Genomic DNA, 24,452 nt, shown 5'->3' with positions numbered 1-24,452 from the left:
TGTACTGCAAAAGCAATTCTGGTCTAATTCTGCCTAAACATTTTTTTTTTGCAATTACACAAAATGTGTTTATAAGCTATTAAAACATCAGTGAACAGGTACTGGTGGAGTTAGGATAGATTTACACTCATGTCTGAGAACAGAATTCAGTCCCAGTTCTCTAGCTGAGAAGGAAGAAAAAAGGGCCATCTTGAAGTCTCAGTTTAGAAATGAATACACAGAGTTTTGTTTCTCCATGTAGCACAAAAGCAGACAAAGGGAGAATGTATTTATGGGTACATCCTGTTTCTGGTTTACAAATACAGGAGGAAAAAATTAACCACATCTTAAATATACAGTAAACTTCAGCTCCGTGTATGAAGATGTGGGAAGCTTTCCCAAATCTCAAACAAGAAGGCTTGCTGGCAGGGTCAGAGCTTTGAAGTCACTCCACAGGCATTTGATGGTGTTCCAGATCCTGTTTACCTCCCATGGCTTACTAGTAATGTTTACTTTGTACAAAAAAAAAAAGATTTAGGGAAAGGGCCAAATGGCACTTTCCCCCAGCAGCAACACTGGCTGCGTGTGCCTCTGTACCAGGGGATCTCTGTTCCACTGGCACACAGAGTTGCAAGGGAAGTGTTGTGCCATGATTTCTCACCCACCCTTAATGTCCCTTCATCAGCATGCTGTAGTTAGATACCTGCCTGCATCTGGAACAATGTGGGGCTCTTTTGTGGGTGAATTTCATTTGGATGTCCCAGGCCAAATACCAAAGCTATTGAACATCATGTTCTGTCGAGACATTCTTGTTTGCATCCAGTGGTTACTCAAGAACACAATAGCAGGGACTACTTTACATGTTCTGCATGAAGTAGTAGTTCTTGGAAGCATAACACTTTTAAGTCAAGTTTTCTGAAATATCTGTGCAGTAAAAGTACCTTGTTTTATGAAAGGTGTTGGTAAATGATGCTGGTCACAGGTTCCCCATTAGATTATACACAAATATTTACAACAAGCCAGGATACAAGTATCTGGGAATCACATGGTGATGGGCTACAGGCAGGCCAGAAGAGAAAAGGGCTATCAAAATTTTATCCAGGATAATATGAGAGCAAAAACTTTATCAATGGTAAAAATCAGTGGAATTGAGGGAAAGCAGAAATGTGAAGAGATGTAGGGAACTTATTTTCAGGACAGTTCAGTTACCCCAGGCAGGTAGGAATTTGAATTGCAGAATGAAAAAATGATATATTGTACAAATTCCACAGCAGTATGTGGAAAACATAGCATTTTTATATCTGTATTATTCTGTGGCCTGAAGATGAACCTTTTTCCATGGAAACAAATTCTCTTTTCACACCTCAATTGGAGCCGAGTCACTTCACATTGGCTGAAATTTTGTCTCTGTGTTTTCAAATTATTCATCTGCCCGTTCTTCACAGTTCTTGGCAGCTTAGGAAGGATATTTTCAAATCTCATTTTGTTTTCAAAACTCAGTTACTAAAAAAAAATGTGCACAATATTGGCAAACAAGCTCCATGTCTGGACCTATGGTACATCTGACTTTCCTAGCTATGGAAGGACTGGCAAGAATTTCTGCACTAACATTTATGCAAATGCAGCATTTAATATATGGGACTACTTAGCCCCAGTATAATTTGACTAGATCATACCACAAGGATTGTGGCAGGAATGAGGAAGAACAACTATTTTTAACATCCAGACTGATGGCTAAAAGCAATACCTTTCTCCTTAGAATGATGAAAATTATACAATGTGCTACAGGGCTGAGCAGCCCTGAAGGGTGTTTCAGGTTTCCAAGTCCCTAATTTGGTAAAGTAGCTCTGTAGCTAACAATACCCACAGGTTTTGGGTAGTGAGATTAGTGTAGTATTAAGTTCCTGGTTATGAGTACAACTACAATAATTGCATTTTATGACCAGGGAGACACTCCCAAATACTACGTCTTGTACAAAGGATAAATTGACTAATAAGTATTTGAACAACTTAGCCAGTAGCACATATCAAAGTTTAAATATTACTAAATGCAACTGTTTTAATTTACAGTCAGGACAACTTAGGACAAAGCTGAGTTAAAACTTCAGGAATAAGGAAGAACAGACATGCAACAGAGATTTGAAAACACTTTGTCCAGAAGCTTCAAAAACAGGTTCAACAAATACCTCTCAACTGTAATCTAGATCTTTCATCCCACCCTAGGGCAGCAGATGCACCAGGAATCTCCAAGATCCTCCCAGCCACAGTTCTGTCATTTCTAACCAAAGTTAACAATAACAGCTCCATTGCATGAAAATATCTGTTATCTTTTTCACTGCCTAAGCAATATAGAAAAACAGCCTCTTTTTAAAAATGCAAAGGAAATTTCCTACTTTCTACTGCATCCCGCAATGATGAATGACAAGAAAAGGTATGCACTGAGGCAGAGCAAAGAGAGGAATACTTATAGACATTCTGTATCACAAAGCTTTAAAGAATGCTGCACTTGCTATTAAAGTAATGAAACCTGGCTTATAAAATGACTGAAATTGCCACAAAGAAATGGTATCCAGAAATACTATAAGTGAGATCACTCATAAAGCCTGAATTATAAAACAGGGTCATCATGCAGAAATATTTATTTGTGTAGTCATATCACCTTACACTATGGAAGTCTGTTAAGAAGACACATGCACACATCCCTGCCTACAAATGTAATTTCCTGTTAGTCAAAGCTCGTGAACAAATGAGAAAGGGCGTGAGTAGAGAAGGTGCAACAGGCAGAACTGGCTGTATTGCTAGAGCTATTTTTGGATGCTGATAAGTGAAACAAAGATGGAGACTATTTTGTGTCATGTCTAAGTTTCCCTGGGGAGTAAATGGGGTTTATTGCAATTGTGGAAAAGCTTCTGGCGCACAAAGAAGTTCAGTTGGAAAAACAACAGTACTGGGATCACCTTTTCCCTGGCGAGTTGAATGACGAGCCTGGGGTGGCTCAGATCTCTGCAAAGTTCACACTCATCAATTCTTGCACCTTGTTGACAGTAAATTCAGTATTGGAGAGCAGTGCTATTTATAAGCTGACACTTAGTTTTCAATACGTTCTTGACTCATACAACCTGAAGATCACAGAAATGAATATCAGAATCTGCTCATGTGGTGCTTCCCAAATGACCTGAGACCATCAGCAACATCTGAAGCATCTCCAACTCCCTCAACTTCAAGAGGTATGTTTTTTGCCATGCTAAAGTTTCTGTGGATCACCACAGATACTTTATCACCCTAATTGCTCTGATATATTGTATAAGACTTGTTATTTGTTGTAGCAGATGTCTGACAAACAGGGAGGGGGGCTCTCTTGGCCAGTGAAAATCAAAGGAGTCCTTGTTTTATTCTTGCCATTCAGCAACTCCACTTATCTAATGGTACCTTTACTCACAGGCAACCACAGACAAATCAGGTACTCTGTAATTACCACCTGAGCAGGGTGGTAGCAGAACGTGCATTTTGTAAGATGAAAGGGGCAAGAAAAGCCTTTGCTGTCAAACTTGAGATCAGCCTCTGGTTCCTTGACAAGAATCTGCTTCCCTGCTACATCCTGCAGACACTGACAGCAAGGGAAGCATATGTCTGCAAACAGTGAGGAAAAAGCCAAGGGAGAACTGGAGACATCCAAGTTTTTGCTTTCTCTTGAAGTGAAGAATAATCACAAGGAATATGCTGGTGGCCTGATCTGCTTCCAGAGTGAGTCATTGCTTCTGGCTGTGAGGTTGTGTTCTGCTGATTGATATCACCATCTGGATCTTTGTTCTTTGCTTTGGCTTTCCTATGCTTATCTCACCCATGTAATCAGAACTCTTTGTGGTTTAAAAATCATATAGAGAAGTCTTCATTCCCTTGGTCCTGGTTCCAGGGCCATCAGAAACATTAAAAAATGTTGCTGGAAAGTGAAGTAAAATTTTGAGACTTTCAGCCAAAATAACTGCAAACAGATAAATGGTGCTGGGCAAAACTTATCCCTAAGGATGTAGTGCTATTTACAGTCTTATCTAGATGTGTGGAATTTTAGGTGTAGAAAGCAGGTCAGTCTGCAATCTATTCCTCTGTGCCTTAAAGCAACTTTACTATGACAAGCATCTGACCACCAGCTAAAAGGGCAGAAATCTGCATTCCTGACAGAGTAGTTTAACTATCTGAAACAAATTCTGCCAGTGCCTTTGTACTTGCAGTGCTTTTACATCTTCATCTTCCTTTCCACACGATGCATCTCAGTAATTACCTCTCTGTAACCTTTAGAAAAAGTCCTCCTTGTATTTATCCTTTCCTTTTAGCAAGGTCAGCAATGGAAAGGAATAAAGAGAATCTCCTATTTCTAAGACTACTGTGACCATCTTCAATCCACATAGTTTTTCTCTGGCCTGCAATGAACCTCTGTATTATTCAAAGAGCAAGAAGGGAGTCACAGATCTGGAAAATGCGGTGCAAGTCCTAGTCCAGCCCTCTGTTCAACAGCAGGATGAGCTGTATCTTTGCCTTTCCCAGCAAGCATTTGCACAGTGAGTCTCCTCAAAACCTGCAGTTCAGGAGATCCTTCAATCTGCTTGAACAAAAGCTCCTGGATTTTCAGACATTCCCATTGAAACACTATCTCTGTCTAAGCTGCACTCTAACCTACACTAAACTAACCTAGAAGAGAACAAAATAGCAGAGCAGGAGGCTAGAAGAACTGCAGAGAGTATTCCTTTCTGGGAATGAAGGTCTGTCCAACTCTGTTGTCTGTAATTTGATCACTAAGCAAAAAATGCTTCGTGTGAAATAAATATCCATCAAATGGAAAAATGGAGCCATAGTTAACCTTCAGATTAATTCAAAATGAATTAAGAAGTATCTACAAAACCAGAGAAATAACAAACAAGATTGAAGAAACCTGGTGAAACCTGTTCACTTAGGACAGTTAAAAGTATTAGAAAACTAAGCAGGGGCTAAGAGAGTAGTGTTTCACTCTGTGAGCATATTAGATATCTTGAACTTTGTTTTAACATATTCCTACACAGAATGCATTTTAAAGGTACTTGTGGCTTTTAGCACATACCCCTGAGCCCAAAGGCCATGAATTATTGTTATTCAGGATTGCAATTTTCCATCCACTGTATTAATTTGAATTAAAAATTGCCAGTGTTCCTGAAAAAAAATATTTGGTTGTGTCTTGCTGCTCAAAAACCCTCTTATTTCTGTTCTGGGAGACACCTGGATGCTACACTCACTTAGAACAGTTACATCTTGTAGCTCCTACCTGTATACTTACCCCCCCTTATATTCCACAACATTTTTCCTCCAACTGTGCCTAGTGCCCAAAATAAGACTGCAGAGAACAGCCCATCATCACAAGAAAGGGAACAGCATCTGCCCAGCTCTGCTCTGCAGTTTCCTGTCGATGAAAATGCTGAGTGTTGGGGAATCCATTCAGTGCAGGTAGCTTGGTGTGCAGCTGCAGGTGGGACTCTGGGTGGGAGCCCCGGGGAAGGGGCTGTGAAAAGCCCACCCAGTGCAGAACAAAGGGCCCAGGGAGCTGTGGCCTGGCCAGGGAACCAGACAGTCGAAGATGCAGCAGGAGCCAAGGACCTTGGACTTTCCCACACTTAGATTGTGAGGGTATAAAAGCCCAAGGTATCCTTTCTTTGGGGTCCCTTTTTGGAGGCACCAGCTCGAGCTGATATTTTGTTATTGCACCGTGATTAAATTATTTCAAGGATTGAGATGTCTGAGGCTCTGTGATGGTAAGGAAATCTGGTGTGACTGTGGGTGTGGGGGATGCAGCTGTGAAGTGGCCTTGATCCTGGCTTGGCTGGTGCAGATGTAACTGCTGGAGTCCTCCTGGATGGTCAGACAGGGCTCAGCACTGAGGAACAGGCTCAACAGGTGGGCTTTTAGGTGAGTGTGTGGAGAGCAGCCAGAAACCAGGAAAGCAAGCCAGATGCTTCTTTGGGAAATTTTCTTGCCCTAGTGTTGAGCAAGTTAAACCAGACTGCATGGCTTTTGTTGCTTCAGGCAAAATTTGTGCATGTCTGACTCTCTTGTTCTCAGGGCTTAAATGAACAGTGTGTTTTTAATTTCTATTTCCTCCCAAGAAATAGCTATGGGAAAATTCAAACTGAAAGGGAACTAAACCCCATGAGTACTTTGTGACTGATACGAAACTGCCTTCAGAATTTCCTAAATACCAGAGAAGCCCAGTATCTGGTTGGATTGATGTGTAAATACATCCTAGTAGTGATAACTAAGTACTTGTTACAAAACAATGTTGTTAGTGCTTGCATACACTCATACGAATTCTTGCCCACCCACACACCATATCAGCCTGAATGTGAAGAAAGATAATTTCTCAGGAAAATAACATCAGAAATATATTACTTCTTATAAGCAGGTTGCTCTGTCCCTGCTGCCTACGCCTTGCTGAAGCAATATAAGACAATGATCAGGTGTCCTCAGAGACACTGACAAAAATGAGGAGTAATGGGAGGTTCTGGGCTAAACTTAAGATATAGTTTAGCCCAGGACCAAATCAGTGGGCTGGTTATAGCAGTATAATTGTTTCTGCTACAAAACCTGTATGTTGCATTCATTGGTGCCACTTCTGACATCCAAACGCAACAAAATTCTTAGAATTTTTTTTTACAGGTGAAAAAACCCTCTGTAATCACCTTTGTTTCTAGGAGTTTGCTTTCTTTTTTTATAAAAACTTACTTTTTATTTTTACATCTTAGTATGCATTTAAAATTGTGACTTCTTTCTGAACTCCTAGGGATATAGAAAAATTCAAGATTCCACAACAGATCCCCTAATTATACTAACTGGTTGCAACAGAGAGGAATGTGATTCATCATGAGTGAAATTTATGCTGCCACTGGGAGTGGCAATGGTTTTATATCCCATTGCTCCAGAAGCTCCATCAAGAAGCTCGAGTGTCAAGTTGATGCCGTCAGTGCCGAGGAGAAGGTAAATATCTCCATGATCTTTAATTCTAAATGACAGAACTAGGATCTAAGGATCAATATGTGCATTAGTAATATACAAACCTCCTCTGCACATATATATGGCGTGTGACATATTTTGAGGAAGTGACAATGTTTTGGATTACATTAAAATGTATGGGTTGTGTAATGAATCCGTGCTTAACTTGTACAATGGTACTTCTAAACTTCTGCCTTCCAAGTGTGCTTCTAAAGAAGATTAAAACCATTTGCCACTTCTTCTGTATGACCCAGACTGGTAATTTATACAAGCATAGTCTTTCTGTAGTGCTCTATCTTTCAAATGTTTATATGGATAATTTAATTCTTCTTCAGTAATAAGAGAAATATGCTTACTACATGTGTGGAGGAAATTATTCAGACCCAGTAAGAATAAAAACCAAATACGACTTAGAATATAGTGGAAATTCTAAAATACTGAACCTACGATCAGATGTTTCTACAGCACTTCACTGGATGCAGGCACTACATCTTTAATTCTTTAATGAGAAAGGAACTCTGCTCTAGGTCTAAGATATGAAGAGTTTTCCAGAACATTCAAGATGATCTGCTTGTAATAATTGTGATGTAACTGAAGGGTATCTGGGAAAAAAGAGTTCAAGCCACAGGAAAAATAGTTTAAACTTCAGATAAAAAAAATATATCTGGAATTTTCTACTAATGCCCAATGTGTTTCTGCTCAAAATCTTACTAAGTGAGACTGTCTTTAGTTCCATCTTCTGTCATACATTTGTTAAGCAACCAGCCTTAGAAGGATATGTATGTGAGGCACAGCTGAGTAATACACATAAAGTTTTTAGAGAGAAACAAAGAGTCAGATATGATCAAGGGTGTAATTTATAAGTGCAATGCCAAGAGGACTCAAGGCACAAAGATCAGGATATAAACTGAGCTGGAAGTTTGGTTAGGACAAAGTTAGGGCTAAGTGGCAAAGTCATATTGCTATTGCTTGAGCTGGAGAAGCAGCTCAACTCAGAATACTGATTCTTTGAATGTGTTTCTTCTGCTATTCAGGGTGCTGGTTTTCAGATTCTCTGTGAAGTCCCAAATGTAATGAACTGGGAATTTCCATGAAGTACTGAATAATTCAGCCAAGCTATTGCAAAAAACCTTACCAGGGCACCTAAACATAGCAGGTGTAAGGATGAAAAACTAAATTATTTTTACCCTTGTTTCAGGTGATCACAGTGCCACAATGTGCTCTCTCAGTGCAGCCAATGCCAAGTTCTGTCTTGACTTTTTCAGAGAGCTGAACAAAAGAAAAAGAAATGAAAACATCTTTTTCTCCCCACTAAGTCTGTCAGCTGCCTTTGGAATGGTTGTCCTTGGAGCCAGGGGCAGCACACTCGAGCAGATTGAGAAGGTAGGACTTTGCTCTGAAAAGAGAACACTGGTAAGATATGAGCCAAGAGGCTGATTGTGCCATCTGATACAGTTCCTAAACATCCAAAGGGCAGATGCACACAGAAAGCCGTTTTAAAAATACTTTATGCTGTTCCTAATACCAAACTTCTTCAGACTACACATTATTATTGAATTGACTGTTCAATGAATACATCAGTGCTAAAGAAAATGTTTTGGAGTATCCCTGCACTCTCAGAGCACAGAAGAGTTCCCGACCTTTAATGTGGTTTTTTGCCTTCTCTGGACATCCAAAGCATCCTTGCTCATATAGAAAGATTTCAAAGATTTCATGCACTCACCATCTCATAAAACTATTTGCTCACTTGCAAGGATTTTATGGTAAAGAGCAAAGGGGCCTTTCCACAGGGCCTGTGTCTGGCTGTTTTGGGATATGCTTGCAAGGCTGCTTTAGCTTTGAAGTACCTTCACTCACCTGCATTCACCCAACATTTACATTGCAGGTCTTTCATTTCAGAGAAGTTTTGAGCAGTACGAGACAGGAAAACAGATACCCTTCTGAGCAGGTAAGACACAATTGCAGCTCTGAGCTGAATCAACAGGAGCCAGTTTGTCAGCCTTTATTCCTTGAAGACAATCACTTAATCAGAAAGCACAGCAGGGCTGATCAGCCTCTCCATCTAGATTTGCTGGTCTGCTTATTACTGTTCCTTTATTAGTTATTGAAGGGGCCTTGTGAGATCACACATTTCAACAGCTGAGCCTTCTCATCACAGGTTTCTAACCAAAACAGCAGTGCCAATCTAAAATGTGATAAGTGCTTCAATTGCCACCAGTAAAGATTTGCCTACAGAGCATGCCAAAGGCACCTTGGAGCTTGCTTCTCCCAGTCTTTAGGCCGGCAGCCTTTTGCTTAGTGTGCACAGAGACACCACTGTAGGGTACGGCGTGGTTTGGAGATGAAGAGCCAGAAGGGGAACTGTTTTGTCATTCTGTACATGTGGCACAGGGGGAATAGGAGGTGGTGTCCTGGTGCATTTATTCCAGTGCCTGAATCAGCTGGGTGGAGTAGAGTTTCTCATGCAGAGAGAGGCTGCAATTCACCCTCAGGTCCAACTTTGCATAGGAAAGCCCAAGCCTACCACGAAACCTCTGTTTTCCTGTTTGAAGTGTGAAGAAGATGAAGGAGTCCATTCCCAGTTCCAGGCTCTGTTGGCTGAAGTCAGTGAACCTGGACCAGGCTGTTGTCTCACCATTGCCAACAGGCTCTTTGGAGAAATTACTTATCCATTCTTCCAGGTAAGGGACCGTGGTCTCCCTTGTAACAGCTCCTAGGAGTGAGGAGCTCAGCAGAATGTTTTCCATCATGAAGCACAAAGGGGCATATGCCTTTTTTACCAATTTCTTTCTTGCTGATCTACTACATGGAACTATCCTGAAGCCATGAAATTATCTATCTTATAAAAATGATCACATTGCAATAAACTTCTACAATTTGTACTTTTCAGCAATACTTGGATTCCACAAAGAAATTCTATCGAGCAGAACTGGAACCAGTAAATTTTAAATACACTGAAGAAGAAGTCAGAGACAAAATTAACTTCTGGGTTGAAAACGAAACAAAAGGTAAACAAAAATGTGCAGGTTTTTTGGTTTGCAATTGAACCACTTATGAATATCAGTCTCTACTTTTTTTCCCAAGATAGCAAGATTTTTATGTATGAAACACATGCACTATTTTTTTCTTTTCAATAGAAAATAAATGTAGTAAGTGGAAGAAAAATGCTTAGAGTTCCTTGGTTCCAAAGCTGTACATGAATATTTGTCATTTCTCTGATAGCATTATACCACTTGTCAATTTAAAAGAAATAACTACTAATAGTCAAAGCTTGTCGGAACAAAGTAATAATTTGTCTTAATTCATTATTTTTAAAGGTAAAATCAAAGAGCTATTTGCTGCTGGTTTGATTGATCCCTCTACTGTACTTGTCCTGGTCAATGCTATATATTTTAAAGGAAAGTGGGCAGTAGAATTTAAGAAAGAAGACACTAAGGAAGCATATTTCCACCTGAACAAGGTACAGTATGGGCAGGAACTGAAGCTGCTGGGGGATGGAGGTCAGATGTCTGCCTCCTGTAATAACAGATGGGGGCTTTTCTCCTCTCTCTTATCCCTAGACAAAACAGTGGTCTTAAGTGAGAGCAGTAAAAGGCTGTATTTCTCTCTGTTTTCCTAACCAAATATGTAAACGTTTATACCAGTTCACATCAGAAGTGGTTCTTGTGCAGCTGAGATCCTTGTTGGACCAATTCCACTGAGCACATGCACTAACTTTCTTGGGGATTTTGCAACTAAGAGTGCTATTTCAAAAATAGTCTGCTCTTGAGAAAGTGAGGATTCTGCTTCTCTGCTATTTATGAACAGAACAGTGTGTGCTTTCAGGAAAAAAAATATTAAAGACAAATTATCTCAGGGGAATACATACATTATTCATGAAGAATTTAATTTATGGTTGCATAAGATGTATCAGTTTCCTCATCTGACACAGCAGAAAAAAGAAAGATGTAATGAGGAAGTTGTGAGTAAAGTAATTTGGCACCATTAGAAAGGGAAATGTAGTTTTTATGTTTCTAAATGGATAACTTCACTGAGACTACAGTTGAGAGGAACATATCAATGCTACAAGTATATTAAACCCATAACCAGTTTAAATAATACTTTTGAGCTGAACTCTAACCTCAGTGCTGAAACCAATTAAAACTAGGGTGATAATTTCTGTCTTTTCCATTTAATATGTTTCATATGTTCCAGAATGAGAGAAGGAAAGTGCAGATGATGTTTCAAGAAGGATATTTTAACATGGCCATCATAGAGGAACTGAAAACAAAAGTCATAGAGCTCCAATACTTCAATAATGAACTAAGCATGTTCATTCTTCTTCCTGAAGATGACTGTGAGGACTTTACTGGCCTAGAACAGGTAACACTTCATTTTCTCTCCAATGACATGTATGAAGAGCGATGCTTTAGCATTGCTCCAGTGTGGTCAGAAGACAAGTGGGAAAAACTGAGCTTCCTTTCCTTGCATTCATTATGGTGCCACTCATTACTCCCAATACCACCTTACAGCTTGAATGTGCCCTGACCTATGAAAAACTGGCAGAATGGACCAGCTCGGCTATGATGCAACCACTGAGAGTGAAGGTGTACCTGCCCCAGTTCAAGATGGAGGAAAGTTATGTTCTCAACAACACCCTCCAGGAGATGGGAGTAATGAATGTTTTTGACTGGGGAAAAGCTGATTTATCAGGAATCTCTATGAAAGGTGGCTTGGTTGTGTCCAAGGCCATCCAGAAGACAATCGTGGAAGTCAATGAAGAGGGCACTGAGGCAGGTTGTTCCATGGGGCTTCTTGCAATGCCTCTGTGCTGCCCAGTAACTTGTGAGTTCAGAGCTGACCGTCCATTCCTCTTCTTCATCAGACACAACCAAACCAACACCATTCTCTTCTTTGGAAGATTTTCCTCTCCTTAAGTGGAGGCTACATTGGAAATTAGATCTTTCTCCCCACTTACATCCCAACTGGCAAGCAATTAGGATAAAAGACAAAACAAAAGACATTTCTCAAGACTTTATCCTAAAGTCTGGTTTGCTGTAAATAAAAAGACTATTTGAGAAGACCCAAATTAAAGATAAAACCCTAAACCCCATGAATCATAGACATATTTTACTTTTAGGAGGTCTCATGAAAATGATGTCTACCTTAAAATACACTATGAGGTATTTACCAAAAAGCTGTAGTCCTCTAGAGATATTTGCAAAGAAAATTTTACTTTGAGCCGTTCCTAATGCAGTAGGGATCCAATAAACCCACGAGTTTAGTGCCCTGAAGATAAGTGATGCCTTCTCTCACATGAAGTAGAGAGGAGGATAAGGATCTGCATTAAAAGCATAACCTCAGGTACTTGGTCTCTCTTAGCCTTACCTACCTAAGGTCTCAAGGAAAATACCACTTTATAGGGGAGCATCACAATATTCCCCTGGGGCCTCCTATTAAACATGACTGGGGGCAATGTTTCAAACTGGAGTTCTCAGGGTTTATTCTCATAGAGCAGAGAAGACAGAAGATTTTGTGGTGTAATTTTGCTTGTTCTCAAGAAGGGCAGACTTATTGTTTTGGGTGAAAAACCCTGTGTGACAAGTTCTTCACCTTCCTCATAAACTCCCACATAACAAAACCAGGGTTTCAGAATAATGGTACAATTTTCTGACAAGGCTCTGTGATAGCTGGGAATGAGACACATAATTCACACATTAAACTTTAAGTAGTGATCAGCCATTCTCACTTCTAAGAGCCAGTTCTGTTTGGGCCTCAGGTAGCATGAGTTTCTTGTTCCAGCTATTTTCTTAATCATTAACATAAAAAATTAAAAAATCTATAGGGAGGTTTTTAAATGGGTCGACTGTGTTTATTATTTATTATTATTACTATTTATCATGATATACCCACTGCAAACTAAATAGTAAATGTAGTAATCTGCAGAATTAAGTGAACAGAAGAATAGTCTAATATAGCAAGTGAAAATAATGGTAATCCTTTCAAAAATATAAATGACACTGAAGTCTACCTTCCACTTTTAAATATTCTCCATGCTGAGTTTAGGCACTGGACAATTCAACATTAGGGTACATGAACTCTGAACCTTCTCCCTCTTTTACATGACCACTATTAGTTGCCTGACTTATGGGTGAGCAGTTCTCTGGGAAGCAAATCAAGAGGAAAATTTCTGGTAAAGCTAATTTTCTTGCTTATGATCTAGTTCCCTAAACCACCTCCTGGATGTTGTGGATTTGGTGGTGGGAAGGAATAGCACAGGGTCACAAGAAGGGAGCAGCCTGTCCAGTCTGGCAGAAGGTAATGTCTAAAAGCCACAGATACATCAAGAATACTTGCTTTTACGGGAAAAATATTCCAGCCTTTGATGACTCACTTCTCCTTTCCCTGTTACTCACTGATGGGAAGAAGGTAAACATTGGGAGCATACTGGTACCAGAACTGATGATTCAAAGGGCTCTTCCAAATGCTGAGGTATGCAGGAAAAATTACAGTAAATTACAGTACTCAACACAAATTGAACTGCTGAATAAAGCAGACCCATTCTAGTCTGGAGATACTTCATATGGCTGCAATTACAATATGAAATACAGCCTGAAATAATAAAATTACTGTAGAGACACAGTTTTCATACCAATTAGCTGGTAAGAAAATACAAAACACAGGCTATTAGCTCTTTGATAAATAAAGTATTCAAAAAACAGCTATACATGTTTTTCAACAACTGCCATTGGAATTCTGGTTTGTCTCCAATTAAAATTACTTAGGTTAAAAGTAAAAAAGGGAAATGAACAGTATTAAAATTTATTAGCTTGCACAATCAGGCCTATATATTTTCAGATAAAATGTAAAAGAAAAAGCATTAAAGTGATAAAGGCAAGTGCTTTAACATATTATCCCAAAAAGCACAAGCCTTACAACAGGAATTTTGTGTATGAGCAAAGGAGAAGGTGTGGCTGAAACAAGGAGGTCACTTAGTTTACTGCAGCAGAAGTAATTTCGTATTGTAATCAACAAAACCCTCAAAAACTTACTACAGGGATATCTAGATAATTCAGAGCCTGCAACAAAATACAGTATAAATTATAATTTAAAAAGCCCTTCTCTTCTCCTTATGCAATCCTTTTTCCTTATTGCCATTTTAATCTACAAGAATGAAAAAAAAATGTAGTGAAAAACACCAGAAGCTGGAAAGAAGTCTCCTGCTGCTAGTGTAGTGGCAGCAGCTCCTACTATGGAGGGCAGTGCTCCCACACAATCATGGATGTTTACTTAAAAATAGAAGGTAAACCATTTGGCAGCAAATGCTTCTCCTGTGGTAAAACTGTAGTTTGTAAAAGTTGAAGGCCAAGCAATAGAGCTTGCAGAGCAAAGTTGGAAACTCCAAATGGTGCCTGGAGCAGACCTAGCCTTGAAGGGCTTTCCACTGCCTCCTCCCCAGGGACATGCTCCATGCCTAATGCTGAACCACACCAGCACACATGACAGCCTACAAAAGTGTAGACTGGCAAAAAGCAAAGCAAAAGATGTCAAATAGTATTGCATGAGGATCCACAGAAAGGTAACACATATTTGTCCCACAATAGAAAGATCTGTGGCTTCCCACAATCTGATTACTGAGTAACTCTTTACATATTCACATTTCCACTGAACTTTATTCTCTCTGATGGTTGCAGTTCTCCTCAGTTTTCTCTGAAACTGTGCTTTCCTTTAAACTGTTTCTTAGTATCTATTTAGAACATAATTTCCTATTATATCTTCAAAAGCTTTGCAATAGAGAGGCCAGAAGGGCAAAGGAAGATTTTTGGATTGTCACTGAAAAAGCCAAAGAGGGCAGCTTTAAGTCACACTCCACCCTCTCCCTCACCTTCCCCCCTCCCCCCCACCATGAAGAAGACTAATGTTTATTTTCTTCAAAATATAAATGGTAGTGGGTTTTATAGTAGGAAGTTCCTTATGGTCTCAGTCAGAAAGGCACACAGGCACAGTACAGTGCACCCAGTATGTGTCATACAGACAGACAGGCCATCCAAAAGCACAAGCAAACGTTACTCTCAAACACTGTTCAGTAGTTCCTGAGCAACCAGAAGAAATTACATGTGAAAATAAGAACAGAGAAATGTTGGAAAGAGCTGCTTTCCCAGCTCCTTGGTCTCCTTGTTTATGCCAGCATCAGAGGAAAGCTTCTTCTTATCATCAGATTTTCCCATCTTCATTGCTGCTGTAATATCCTCATTCTGAATGGGGAAACTAAAACCCACTCCAGTTATGAGGCTCTTCACATACATTCCTGCATTTCAGCAAGGCAAAGAGCACTGTTAGGGATAAAGCAGCTTCCCTTCTTTTCCACAGAGGGTGCACTTAGTGCTGTATGCTCTGTGACTTAACACATACAAATTTGGATTTCTATTATCCATCCCTATGGCCTTTGCAGATGCCAGATTTGTTTCTTTACTGCTCATCAAGTCTATTATTTAATAAAGAGTAATAGCTTGTAACAACTGAATTATATTTTATATTGTGCATTATGGTTGTCTAACAGACCATGAATGTTCCTGCAGACAGATTCTGCAGTTTATTCACCTGCCATAGTTACAAGGTATGGAAGATCTATGGGAATGGCCTGTGTAAGTACCATGGGCCTTGCTGCCATGACCTGCACAGAATGAAAATTAAAAGCTGACTCTTAGTCATTCTTTAAATACAGTTTAAACAAATTTCTGAATACCTGAATACTCTGGGGTCAGGCTTACAGCCCAGGAAATATGTAATTCCAGACCATTCCTCAAATCTTTTCCTCTTCCATGCCCATCTTCAGGCATTTATGTCATCTCAACATTGTTGCTCTAAATGTTTCCATCAAAATGAGGTTTTAGCAAGATGTGCTTTCCCCTCAGAGCCTTTCTCCCTTCTTTCTGCACACTTATGCTGTAGACCCTCATAGTGTGGCCTCAGGTAAAATACTGTAGGTTCACCTAGGCAGAGAAATGGATGTGGCTGTGCTTTTAACAAGTACAGGCCATACACCACACCAGTCTGCACTCCAGGAATATATTTCTGCATTTTGTCAGACCAAAAACCTTTCAGTCTTGAAAACTAAACAGAAAGTTTTGAGTTTGTTCCTGCATGAAAAAAAAATCCATTTCAAACCCCTCTCAATACAATGACCATGCTGCAGCTGGCTTTACTTGGGATTACATTATTTTGGCATGGTCAGATGGCCACCAATCTTGAGGAACTTCCCTCTGTTCTACTGCACAGATGTTTAGTGAGCTGTTGCATGTCTACTAGACCTCCAGCAGTTAGCCCAGCATCCACCTTTCCCTTCATGGCTGGTGGGAGTGCTTTCAACACTGAGAATGCCTCACCCCTGAGGAGAAGAGAAGGTTACAGCAAAAGCTTAAATAATTCAGTTTTAAATCAGGTTTTACGTAATAAATAAAGTTGACTTGCTGCAGATAGAATCCAAGCCTAACACAGGCCTGCTCAATGTTTCAAGGTGCAATGAATCGTGACAAAAGGCAGTGTTTGAAGATGACTCCTTGAAGGCAACAGTGGGAGTGTCTCAAAATCGTGCTCTATATATCACCAAGAGCTCAGGGAGCTGTTTAGCTTCAGCTGGCAAGCTGGATTATTACATGCCTCTTTGAAGTTTGTAGGGTAAGTATTTCTCCAAGAAAATGTAATTTCTAATTTGTATTCTTTAGGATGGAAAAAAATTATATTATGTTTAATAACCTTAAGGTAAGTATAAGACATGTATTTAAAAAGAGAGCATATACAGTAATTTTGCCTTGCCTTCTCATTTTATCTTGTACTGTTTAACTGTCAAATAATTTTTGGTGCATAAAATATGTGGCTTGTGCACCACAACATTGAGTAGAAATAGTTCTTTTTCATTTAAAACCTGTTGTCACATCAAAACTATCCTTTTATAACTCTAATAATTGGGAATAAAGGTATTTCTCTTTTCTCAATCTCACTCCCTTACAAAACCCATATGTTATATATATATATATTTATGTATGTGTAGATACATATATATATATGCATGAGTGTGCTAAAAAGCATCAGCAGTGATTAAATGTCTGAAACAGGACCACAGGAAAACCCTAAATTTATATGCCAGCATCCAAGCAGCTGTCTTACAGCTCGTATTATTGCTATAAACTACAGAAAAGCAACCTCCAAGTTTGTGGCTGGTTGTACTAAGCAACAGTGAGAAGTACACAAAGAGTGTAGTGAGTGACTATATTTGATTTAAAGATGGAGAGCAGCCACAGAAGAAATATTTTGTTTACATTGCCTCAAACACCATTCAGAGCCCTCTGGATGGCCACAGGGAAACTCATTCAATGTTGTATTTGTCATATAAAAGGGTGGATAAAACTTTTTATTTCCTAAAAGGCAAGTACAAGGTACTATCTTGCTAATAGGATCTTGTTGAAAGAAAACAAACATGTGTTTGTATGTAAATGGATCAGGAGTTACAATATTTCTAATGATCACAGAATTTGTAGGCTTCACATCATTCACTGGTTCAGCATCACAAAACCAGTAATGAACTGGCAGTTTCTGGGCTGTTGGCAATGCTCTTTAAAACAAGCACTACATACTGTGACCATAAAATCGTATTTCTGTTTGCTTTAGGAAACACTGATTTCACAATGGGCTCCATCAGTGCAGCAAATGCAGAATTTTGTTTTGATGTATTCAAAGAGGTGAAACTTCACCACCCCAATGACAACATCTTTTACTGCCCCTTGAGCATGATTGCAGCCTTGGCCATGGTCTATCTGGGAGCAAGAAATAACACTGAGTATCAGATGGAGAAGGTAAGTTACATAAATGGGTACAAACTCTCCTTGATCCCTTTCAAAGAGGCAGCAGATTATACATTTATATCTTCCAAACCTGACTAGCAAAAAAATGGCTTTCCAAACTCTGGAGCTACTTTTCAGTTATTGCATTTCCCCATGAAGGGCAAGAACAACCTTTGGTTTTCATTAAGAAAGAGCAGTTTTGGAGGATGGTTAAGGCAGGTCTCTTGCTTCAGCTTATACTATCTCAGAGACCTGACTCCTTCCAGGTGGAAAGGACAACTTGAGACATGAAAAAGATGAAACATTTGCAAAACAAGAGTCACAGTTATAAATATAATGTTGTTGGGCTGTAGCTGATTTATGGACAGTGCCATTAACTGGAAAAGAAGGGATCTAAGCTGAGGATCACAATCACAAATTTTCAGTGCCTGGTTTAAAGCTCACATGAAATTTCTCAGTTCATCCATGTGCTAATCAGACTTTGTTAGTGAAAACCTACTTAGCACAAATATCAGTGACTGACAGTGGACTTCACATACCTAATTTCTACTTTCAATTGCAGGTTCTTCACTTTGACAAAATTGCAGGACTTGGAAGTATCCAGACCAAGGTACAGAAACCTAAGGTACATTGATTTCTCTTTCACATCATTTTCCTGAGAACAGCCTGTTCTGATTGTGCTTTTAGTAGTTTCAACACCTTGCCAAACCTTTGCTAATTCTCTTAATTTAAGATATGTAAGTTAAAAAAAATACAACAAACCACCAAAGCCCAAAGAAAAACAGCAACAAAACAAATGACAAGCAAACAACCACCAACAAGAACAAAAACCACCCAAAATGAACAAAAACAAACCCCAAAACACTACCAGAAAAAGGCTGCATATATTGCAAGTGATAGGACAGGATAGGGTGCTTTGGGCACCAGGATACACTTTGGTGTAAATGAACTCCACACCTGCAAGTGCTGCTGGAAGATTCTCAGTGCCTGAAGCCAGGGTACAGTAGGCAGACTTGAAGCTGAGACTCCAGAGTGGGACAGCACAAAAGAGCCCAGAACCTCCAAAGGATGGAATGCACTCTTACAAAGCTACAGGGACTTTTCCAGCCTCCAATTCCCCAAGAGAAACATGGGGGTCCCAGTACCTTGACACCTGTATGCTTCTGTCCATGTTAATCTGCTGCCTCTGTAAAGATAACAAAACCCACGGAGCCTGGTGTGTCCCAATTTACTTGGGACCCAAAGTACAAGGTGGGACTTCAAAAAAGTCTTTTTTTTGAAGTCCCACCCAATGAGACTTTTTTTTTTTTTTTTTTTAACAAAGGCAGTATCTAAAGCTAGGCTAGTATCTAAATGCTTACTGAGCCCCTAGCTAGTATCTAGGGACTCAGTAAGCATTTAGAAAGGAGCTGTTCAACATGATTATTCTCAAAAGACACAGTCCCACCTACTGTTTATCATTGTGCAGTTTTCTTACATGCCTGTGTCACCATTCGTGGAACTTGAGACAGGTGATTCATTTTTTCGCTGTATAACAAAATACTTCCAGACTCCTCTGCCATCTAGCTCTCTTCTTCCTGCAGCTTCTGCAAAAAGTGCCATGAAAAGGCAAGTAGTGCTTGGGATTTAGAGGCTTTGTACCTATGAAAAGTCACCAATTTCAATAATTAACCTCTAGAATGAGCGGCATCATAGGCTGTGAATGAATTATACATCCTTAGCTGCTTACACTGAACATCCCTCCCATGGAACTTTTAGACTCTAGTACATGTTCATTTGCAAATGTTCAAACACTGTGTGTTTTCCCACATTATTTGTACCTTACAAATAATCCTCTTTCTCAGAAAATAACCTAACAGCTGTACTTTTCTGTCTTATCAACAACTCAGTGTGGCAAGTCTGTGAATATCCACCTACTGTTTAAAGAAATCCTCTCTGATATCACTGCACCAGAAGCCAATTATTCACTGCACATTGCTAACAGACTCTATGCTGAAAAGACAAGTCAGATCCTACCGGTAAGTGATCTCTTGCTAAACCCTTTAAAAATCTGTAATCCAGGAGGACTAGCCAGAGTAGGTGACCAATTAATCCTATAGTCCCTACTGGTGCGGATTTACATGGCTTTTCACTTTGCCATGGCCCTGGCAGCAGTCTAAATAGAAAGCAATTTGAGGCAAAAATATTGTCCTATTAATAAAATGAATGGAGTAATAAACAAAATTATTAGTAATGTAACTCCTCACTCCGCACTTGCACCCCCAAAGCATTTCATTTTAACTGGCTGTTGGAGTTTTTTTCAGAAAATAGTTTGACTTTGGCATATTTCTTCACTTGAAAACTCACCTCAAAACCAAATTTTGAAAGTGTCAAAATCTTTCTTTCACATTTTCAAAGCAAAAGATACAAATATTCTAACTCAAAGGAACTTCTTATCTTTAAAAAGAAGGAAATATGCTCTGAAGAAAGGAAGTGGACTTAAAGATGATAAAACAGTCTAAAATCAACCTGAAAACAGGGGGTTCGGATCAGGCTTTTTTCCAGAAATTAAACATTTTTGATATATGCTCTTAACTGGCCACGTAGTAAAATTGTCAGATCCGAAATTATCATGAAACAAAATAATTTCTCTGATCCAGTTTCAGTAAATTCTTTCAGGAAGTAAGCAATGAGAACACCTTAACCATAACATCACCATAAAAATCTTATTAGCTATATTTTATTTCACTTCCATATTGTTTTTAAAAAATTACTAGTTCACTGGCTACAATTAATTGGTGTTTTTACAGATCTACTTAAAATGTGTGAAGAAGCTGTACAGATCTGGTCTAGAAATGGTCAACTTCAAAACTGCATCAAATCAAGCCAGACAGCGCATTAACTCCTGGGTGAAAAATCAGACAAATGGTAAGTCAGACAAGACTATGAGATATACTTCTCTCTGACAATTGTATTTTAGCTATTTCTAAAAGGACTAAACATTAGAGGAGAAATTTCCCCTTTCCTGTCCCCATTAGTGGATGTTTTCTGTGGAAAGGGATGACTCTATTGCACCTGTGTGGCAGTAACAGAGTGTTTTAAATACATCTGGCAAAGGCAGAGGTGCCACGATATGCACACTTAATATGCACATTTTATATGCATTCTTTTCATATCTGGAGAGATTAACTCATGCAATGCTACTCCCAGCTTCTCTAGAATATTGGCATATTTTTACAAGGATGTGCTGGGTAGGTAAGAAGTGGGCTTCCAGGGGAGAAAGTAATGAATACTAAACTGGTGGTGGGAAATAAATGACTCAGAAGCTTGTGTGCATTTATTGTGTTGAGGTGGGAGGAAAAACCTAGAGTGAATTGTGAGAAACAAATATACTGAGAAAATCTGTGGTGCTTCTTCCCTCTCCCTTTCCATCTTTTCTATATAAATATTTATTTTTTTCCAAGCCCTGGTTAGAAATGTTCCTGGGAATCTATAACACCCTTGAACCTACCTGTCTTCTTGAAGAAATGTCTGGCCAGGTGCCAGTCTTTCAGTGTATTATTTAATCATCCTCATGAACCTTAATTTGATGTGCAGAGTTTTGGAGAAGGAAAAGTCAAGTGAAGGAGCAGTATATTGATTGACTTCTAAAACTATTGCTATGAAACTTACAACTCTGTGCCCTACTTCTTTCTTAAAGGACAGATCCAGGATTTCCTTGAGCCAAGCTCTGTTAATCCTCAGACTGCACTGGTCCTTGTGAATGCCATTTACTTCAAAGGGAAATGGAAGACTCCATTTAAAGAAGAACACACTGAGGAAGTGCCCTTCAATGTGACAGAGGTGGGGGGCACAGACACAGCTTCTGGCCAGATGTGTATTTGTTGTATTTACATTCTGTTGTCATTGGCTGGGTGATTTACCTGGTGCCTCACTGTCAGATTTATGACAGCTGTGTCTGACAGAGCAAACCAGCAGATCAGACAAAAATGGAGACACAGCTCTTTTCCAAAGGCAGAATGATTGAAGATTGAGTCCTGTCCTTTCAAAGGCCTTGTACATTTGTCTGACCAAAGAAAAAGATTGCTCCCAGATCACACCATCTCACTTTCTTGATTTTGCAGCAAGAGAGCAGACCTGTGCAAATGATGTATCAGAACAACACCTTCAGAGTGGGAAGAGTGGCTGAAGATAAAATTAAGGTTCTGGAGCTTCCGTACACCAGTGGAGAGCTGAGCCTGTTGGTGCTGCTGCCTGATGACGTCTCTGGCCTGGCACAGGTATGGCCCTGGCAGGGCAAGCAGAAGGGCTTGGCTGCTGTCAGACCTTTTGCTGCCCATTGTCATCCCAGCTGCCCACCCCATGGCTGTGCTGGGCAGGCAGGGGAGCACAAAATCTGCCCAGGTGCTGAGGCAGAGCCTCTTAGGAGAGTCCTGAGCTCAGGTGTATAAAATGAATGTAAAGCAGTGTAGTGCTGCTGCAGCCCTGCAGAAGAGGATGTTGATATAGGCAGTGTTATAAAATTACCCATCTGTACTCAAGAAAGGAGAGAAATCAATACAGTCTAAAATACATAAACAGTTACTCACATTTCAGTAATATTTTAAAATTATAAAATAGAGGTATTACACATGTAGAAGAGTTTGCATTTGTTAGGGCCTACCAACTGTAGGTAAATTTTCATGGTCTTGTTTTGGCAATCTTTCACAGGCTGACTAATTTGCTGGGCTGTGAAACTGTTGGGCTGTGCCTCATGAGACACAAGATTACTTGGACAAAGGGGGATGTGTTAAGTTGGTAAAAATCTGAATAAAAGGAGAGTGACACAGGCAGTACTGGAGAGGCAATTAATAAATTACCAGAAGGATGCCAATAGGATGAGCTTCAAGAACCATTCTGGTTGGGGTTTTACTTTTATGATAGCCTTGACAGAAATGAATGTTTGGAAGAAGTTGGATTTGCATCCCACGTTTCAATCCCTGCCTCTCTTTGCAGCTTGAGAACAAAATCAGCTATGATAAACTCCTGGAATGGACCAGTTCCCAGGTGATGGAAAAGAGGAGAGTAAAAGTGTACCTCCCACGCATGAAGATTGAGGAGAAATATAACCTCACATCTGTCCTGACATCCTTGGGTATGACTGACCTGTTCAGCCCCTCAGCCAACCTCTCTGGAATCTCTTCAGCAGAGAGCCTGAGGGTATCTGAGGCCATCCACGAGGCATACATGGAAGTCACTGAAGAGGGCACTGAGGAGGGCGCTGGCTCAGCAGATGACACAGAAGACATTCAACATTCCTCTGAGTTTGAAGAGTTTAGGGCTGACCACCCATTCCTTTTCTTGATCAAACACAATCCAAGCAACCTGATCCTCTTCTTTGGTAGATATTTTTCTCCCTAAAGAGAAAAGGGCTGGAATAATGCTTGCCTACCCCTAAGAAACAGACCACCTTTACCCTAGTATAGTAGTATAATCCCATCTCTTCAGTATTTTCTGCAAGTGGAAAGGCTGCTCTAAGTTGCGCCCTTTCCTGAAACTTCCATAGCAGAGACACACCTGCAGTTGAGGAAACAGCAGTGTGTTTGCTCCTTTCCCTTCTCAGACTGGTTTCTGTGTGGATTGAGTCAAGAAAAGAGTAAGGCCTCAGAGAATAGAGCCCCTCAAACACCAGGACGGGGTCAGATGATTTTCACTTGAGGTAGGAATTGCAGATAGGACTCCAAGTCTTTAGTATTCCATCATGTAGAAAGCCATGGGCTATGCTCATCCCATTCCCTGGTACTATCCTGCTAACAAACCCATGCAGTTCCTGAAACACTGGCTTTGAAATCTTCAGTCTGGAGAATATGCTTGTGGATAAGATTCTGCAATGCAGGGTATTAATTTTTGCCCATGTAAGTTTTATTATTTTTACCTATCCATTGGGAAATTGTGCATATATCCACTATGACCAGAGCTGTCCTCTCACCATGAGTACCTCAGGCAATACTGAATTTCTTCCAGAGTCTTTCCAAAGTCATGGAGAGTTTCCCTTCCACTTCAGAATGTTCAAGGAGATCTAACTTTGTCTAGTTGCAATTATGTTTTGTCACAGAGTATACCTTCAAAGCCTGAAACATGTGGATGATGCAGAACTCAACTCCCAAGCAAAAGAGTTATCTGAATTCTTGTTTAGAACATTGGAAGTCATTCCAAATTTGAGAACATTCTGATTTTTGTGAAAAATCCTGAAAGTGATGTTAAAGAATCTGATTTCTCCATGGTAGTTTTGTGAAAATCACAGCTTTTAAAGTAATTCCTGTCTCTGTTGATCTTGCTTAGCAAATAAACTTCAATTTGTTCCTGGAAAGTTCTCAGTTGTTCAAAACTCAAGAGCATTATTATTCCATGAATGTAGCTGGGCTTCTTTGTTACTATGGTAGTTCAAGACTACATCTCTCATTTTCAAGAAATATATGAGAATCCTAATTTTCTCTGTCTTTTGTCCCAATGTGTCCACTAGCATCTCCACGTATGGTTCCATTGGCACAATACTATGACCCGTTTTCATTCTAATCATATATTACTGATTTTGATGCACATAACTGATTTTTTCTTTCTTAACACAATAAAAGAAAGTCACAAACCCTGGTCATGAAATTATCTGCATTTTCTTAATTTTCT

The 24,452-nt window shown here is 39.7% G+C and overlaps 2 protein-coding genes across 5 annotated transcripts; both read left to right on the top strand.

Annotated features, from left to right (window-relative positions):
• The first annotated feature begins 3,533 nt into the window (after positions 1-3,533).
• On the top strand, positions 3,534-11,958 carry LOC103815260 (leukocyte elastase inhibitor A-like). 3 transcript variants are annotated; one of them, XM_018926632.3, is made up of 9 exons: positions 3,534-3,723; positions 6,782-6,975; positions 8,189-8,373; positions 8,876-8,938; positions 9,483-9,671; positions 9,881-9,998; positions 10,308-10,450; positions 11,185-11,352; positions 11,502-11,958. In XM_018926632.3, the coding sequence occupies exons 3-9, from the start codon at positions 8,206-8,208 to the stop codon at positions 11,904-11,906; spliced, it is 1,254 nt and encodes a 417-aa protein (XP_018782177.2). In that variant the 5' UTR covers positions 3,534-3,723; positions 6,782-6,975; positions 8,189-8,205; the 3' UTR covers positions 11,907-11,958. The 3 variants fall into 3 exon arrangements, with proteins under 3 accessions (XP_018782177.2, XP_009087235.1, XP_018782179.2); XM_009088987.3 differs by having other exon boundaries at positions 3,543-3,723; positions 9,543-9,671; XM_018926634.3 differs by lacking the exon at positions 3,534-3,723 and adding an exon at positions 6,487-6,657.
• Positions 11,959-15,648: 3,690 nt separating this feature from the next.
• LOC103819081 (ovalbumin-like) lies at positions 15,649-24,378 on the top strand. Of its 2 annotated transcripts, none has more exons than XM_030241449.2 (8): positions 15,649-16,647; positions 17,638-17,822; positions 18,373-18,420; positions 19,700-19,828; positions 20,600-20,717; positions 21,490-21,632; positions 21,914-22,069; positions 22,785-24,378. In XM_030241449.2, exons 2-8 carry the CDS (start codon positions 17,655-17,657, stop codon positions 23,187-23,189), a joined length of 1,167 nt encoding a protein of 388 aa, XP_030097309.1. In that variant the 5' UTR covers positions 15,649-16,647; positions 17,638-17,654; the 3' UTR covers positions 23,190-24,378. The 2 variants fall into 2 exon arrangements, with proteins under 2 accessions (XP_030097309.1, XP_018782208.1); XM_018926663.3 differs by having other exon boundaries at positions 15,997-16,647; positions 18,373-18,435.
• Positions 24,379-24,452: the final 74 nt, after the last annotated feature.

Source organism: Serinus canaria, chromosome 2 (assembly GCF_022539315.1).
Source record: "Serinus canaria isolate serCan28SL12 chromosome 2, serCan2020, whole genome shotgun sequence".
In the NCBI taxonomy this organism is placed as follows: Eukaryota; Metazoa; Chordata; class Aves; order Passeriformes; family Fringillidae; genus Serinus; species Serinus canaria.
The sequence above is the reverse complement of the archived record's forward strand: the minus strand, read 5'-3'. Positions and strand labels throughout refer to the sequence as shown.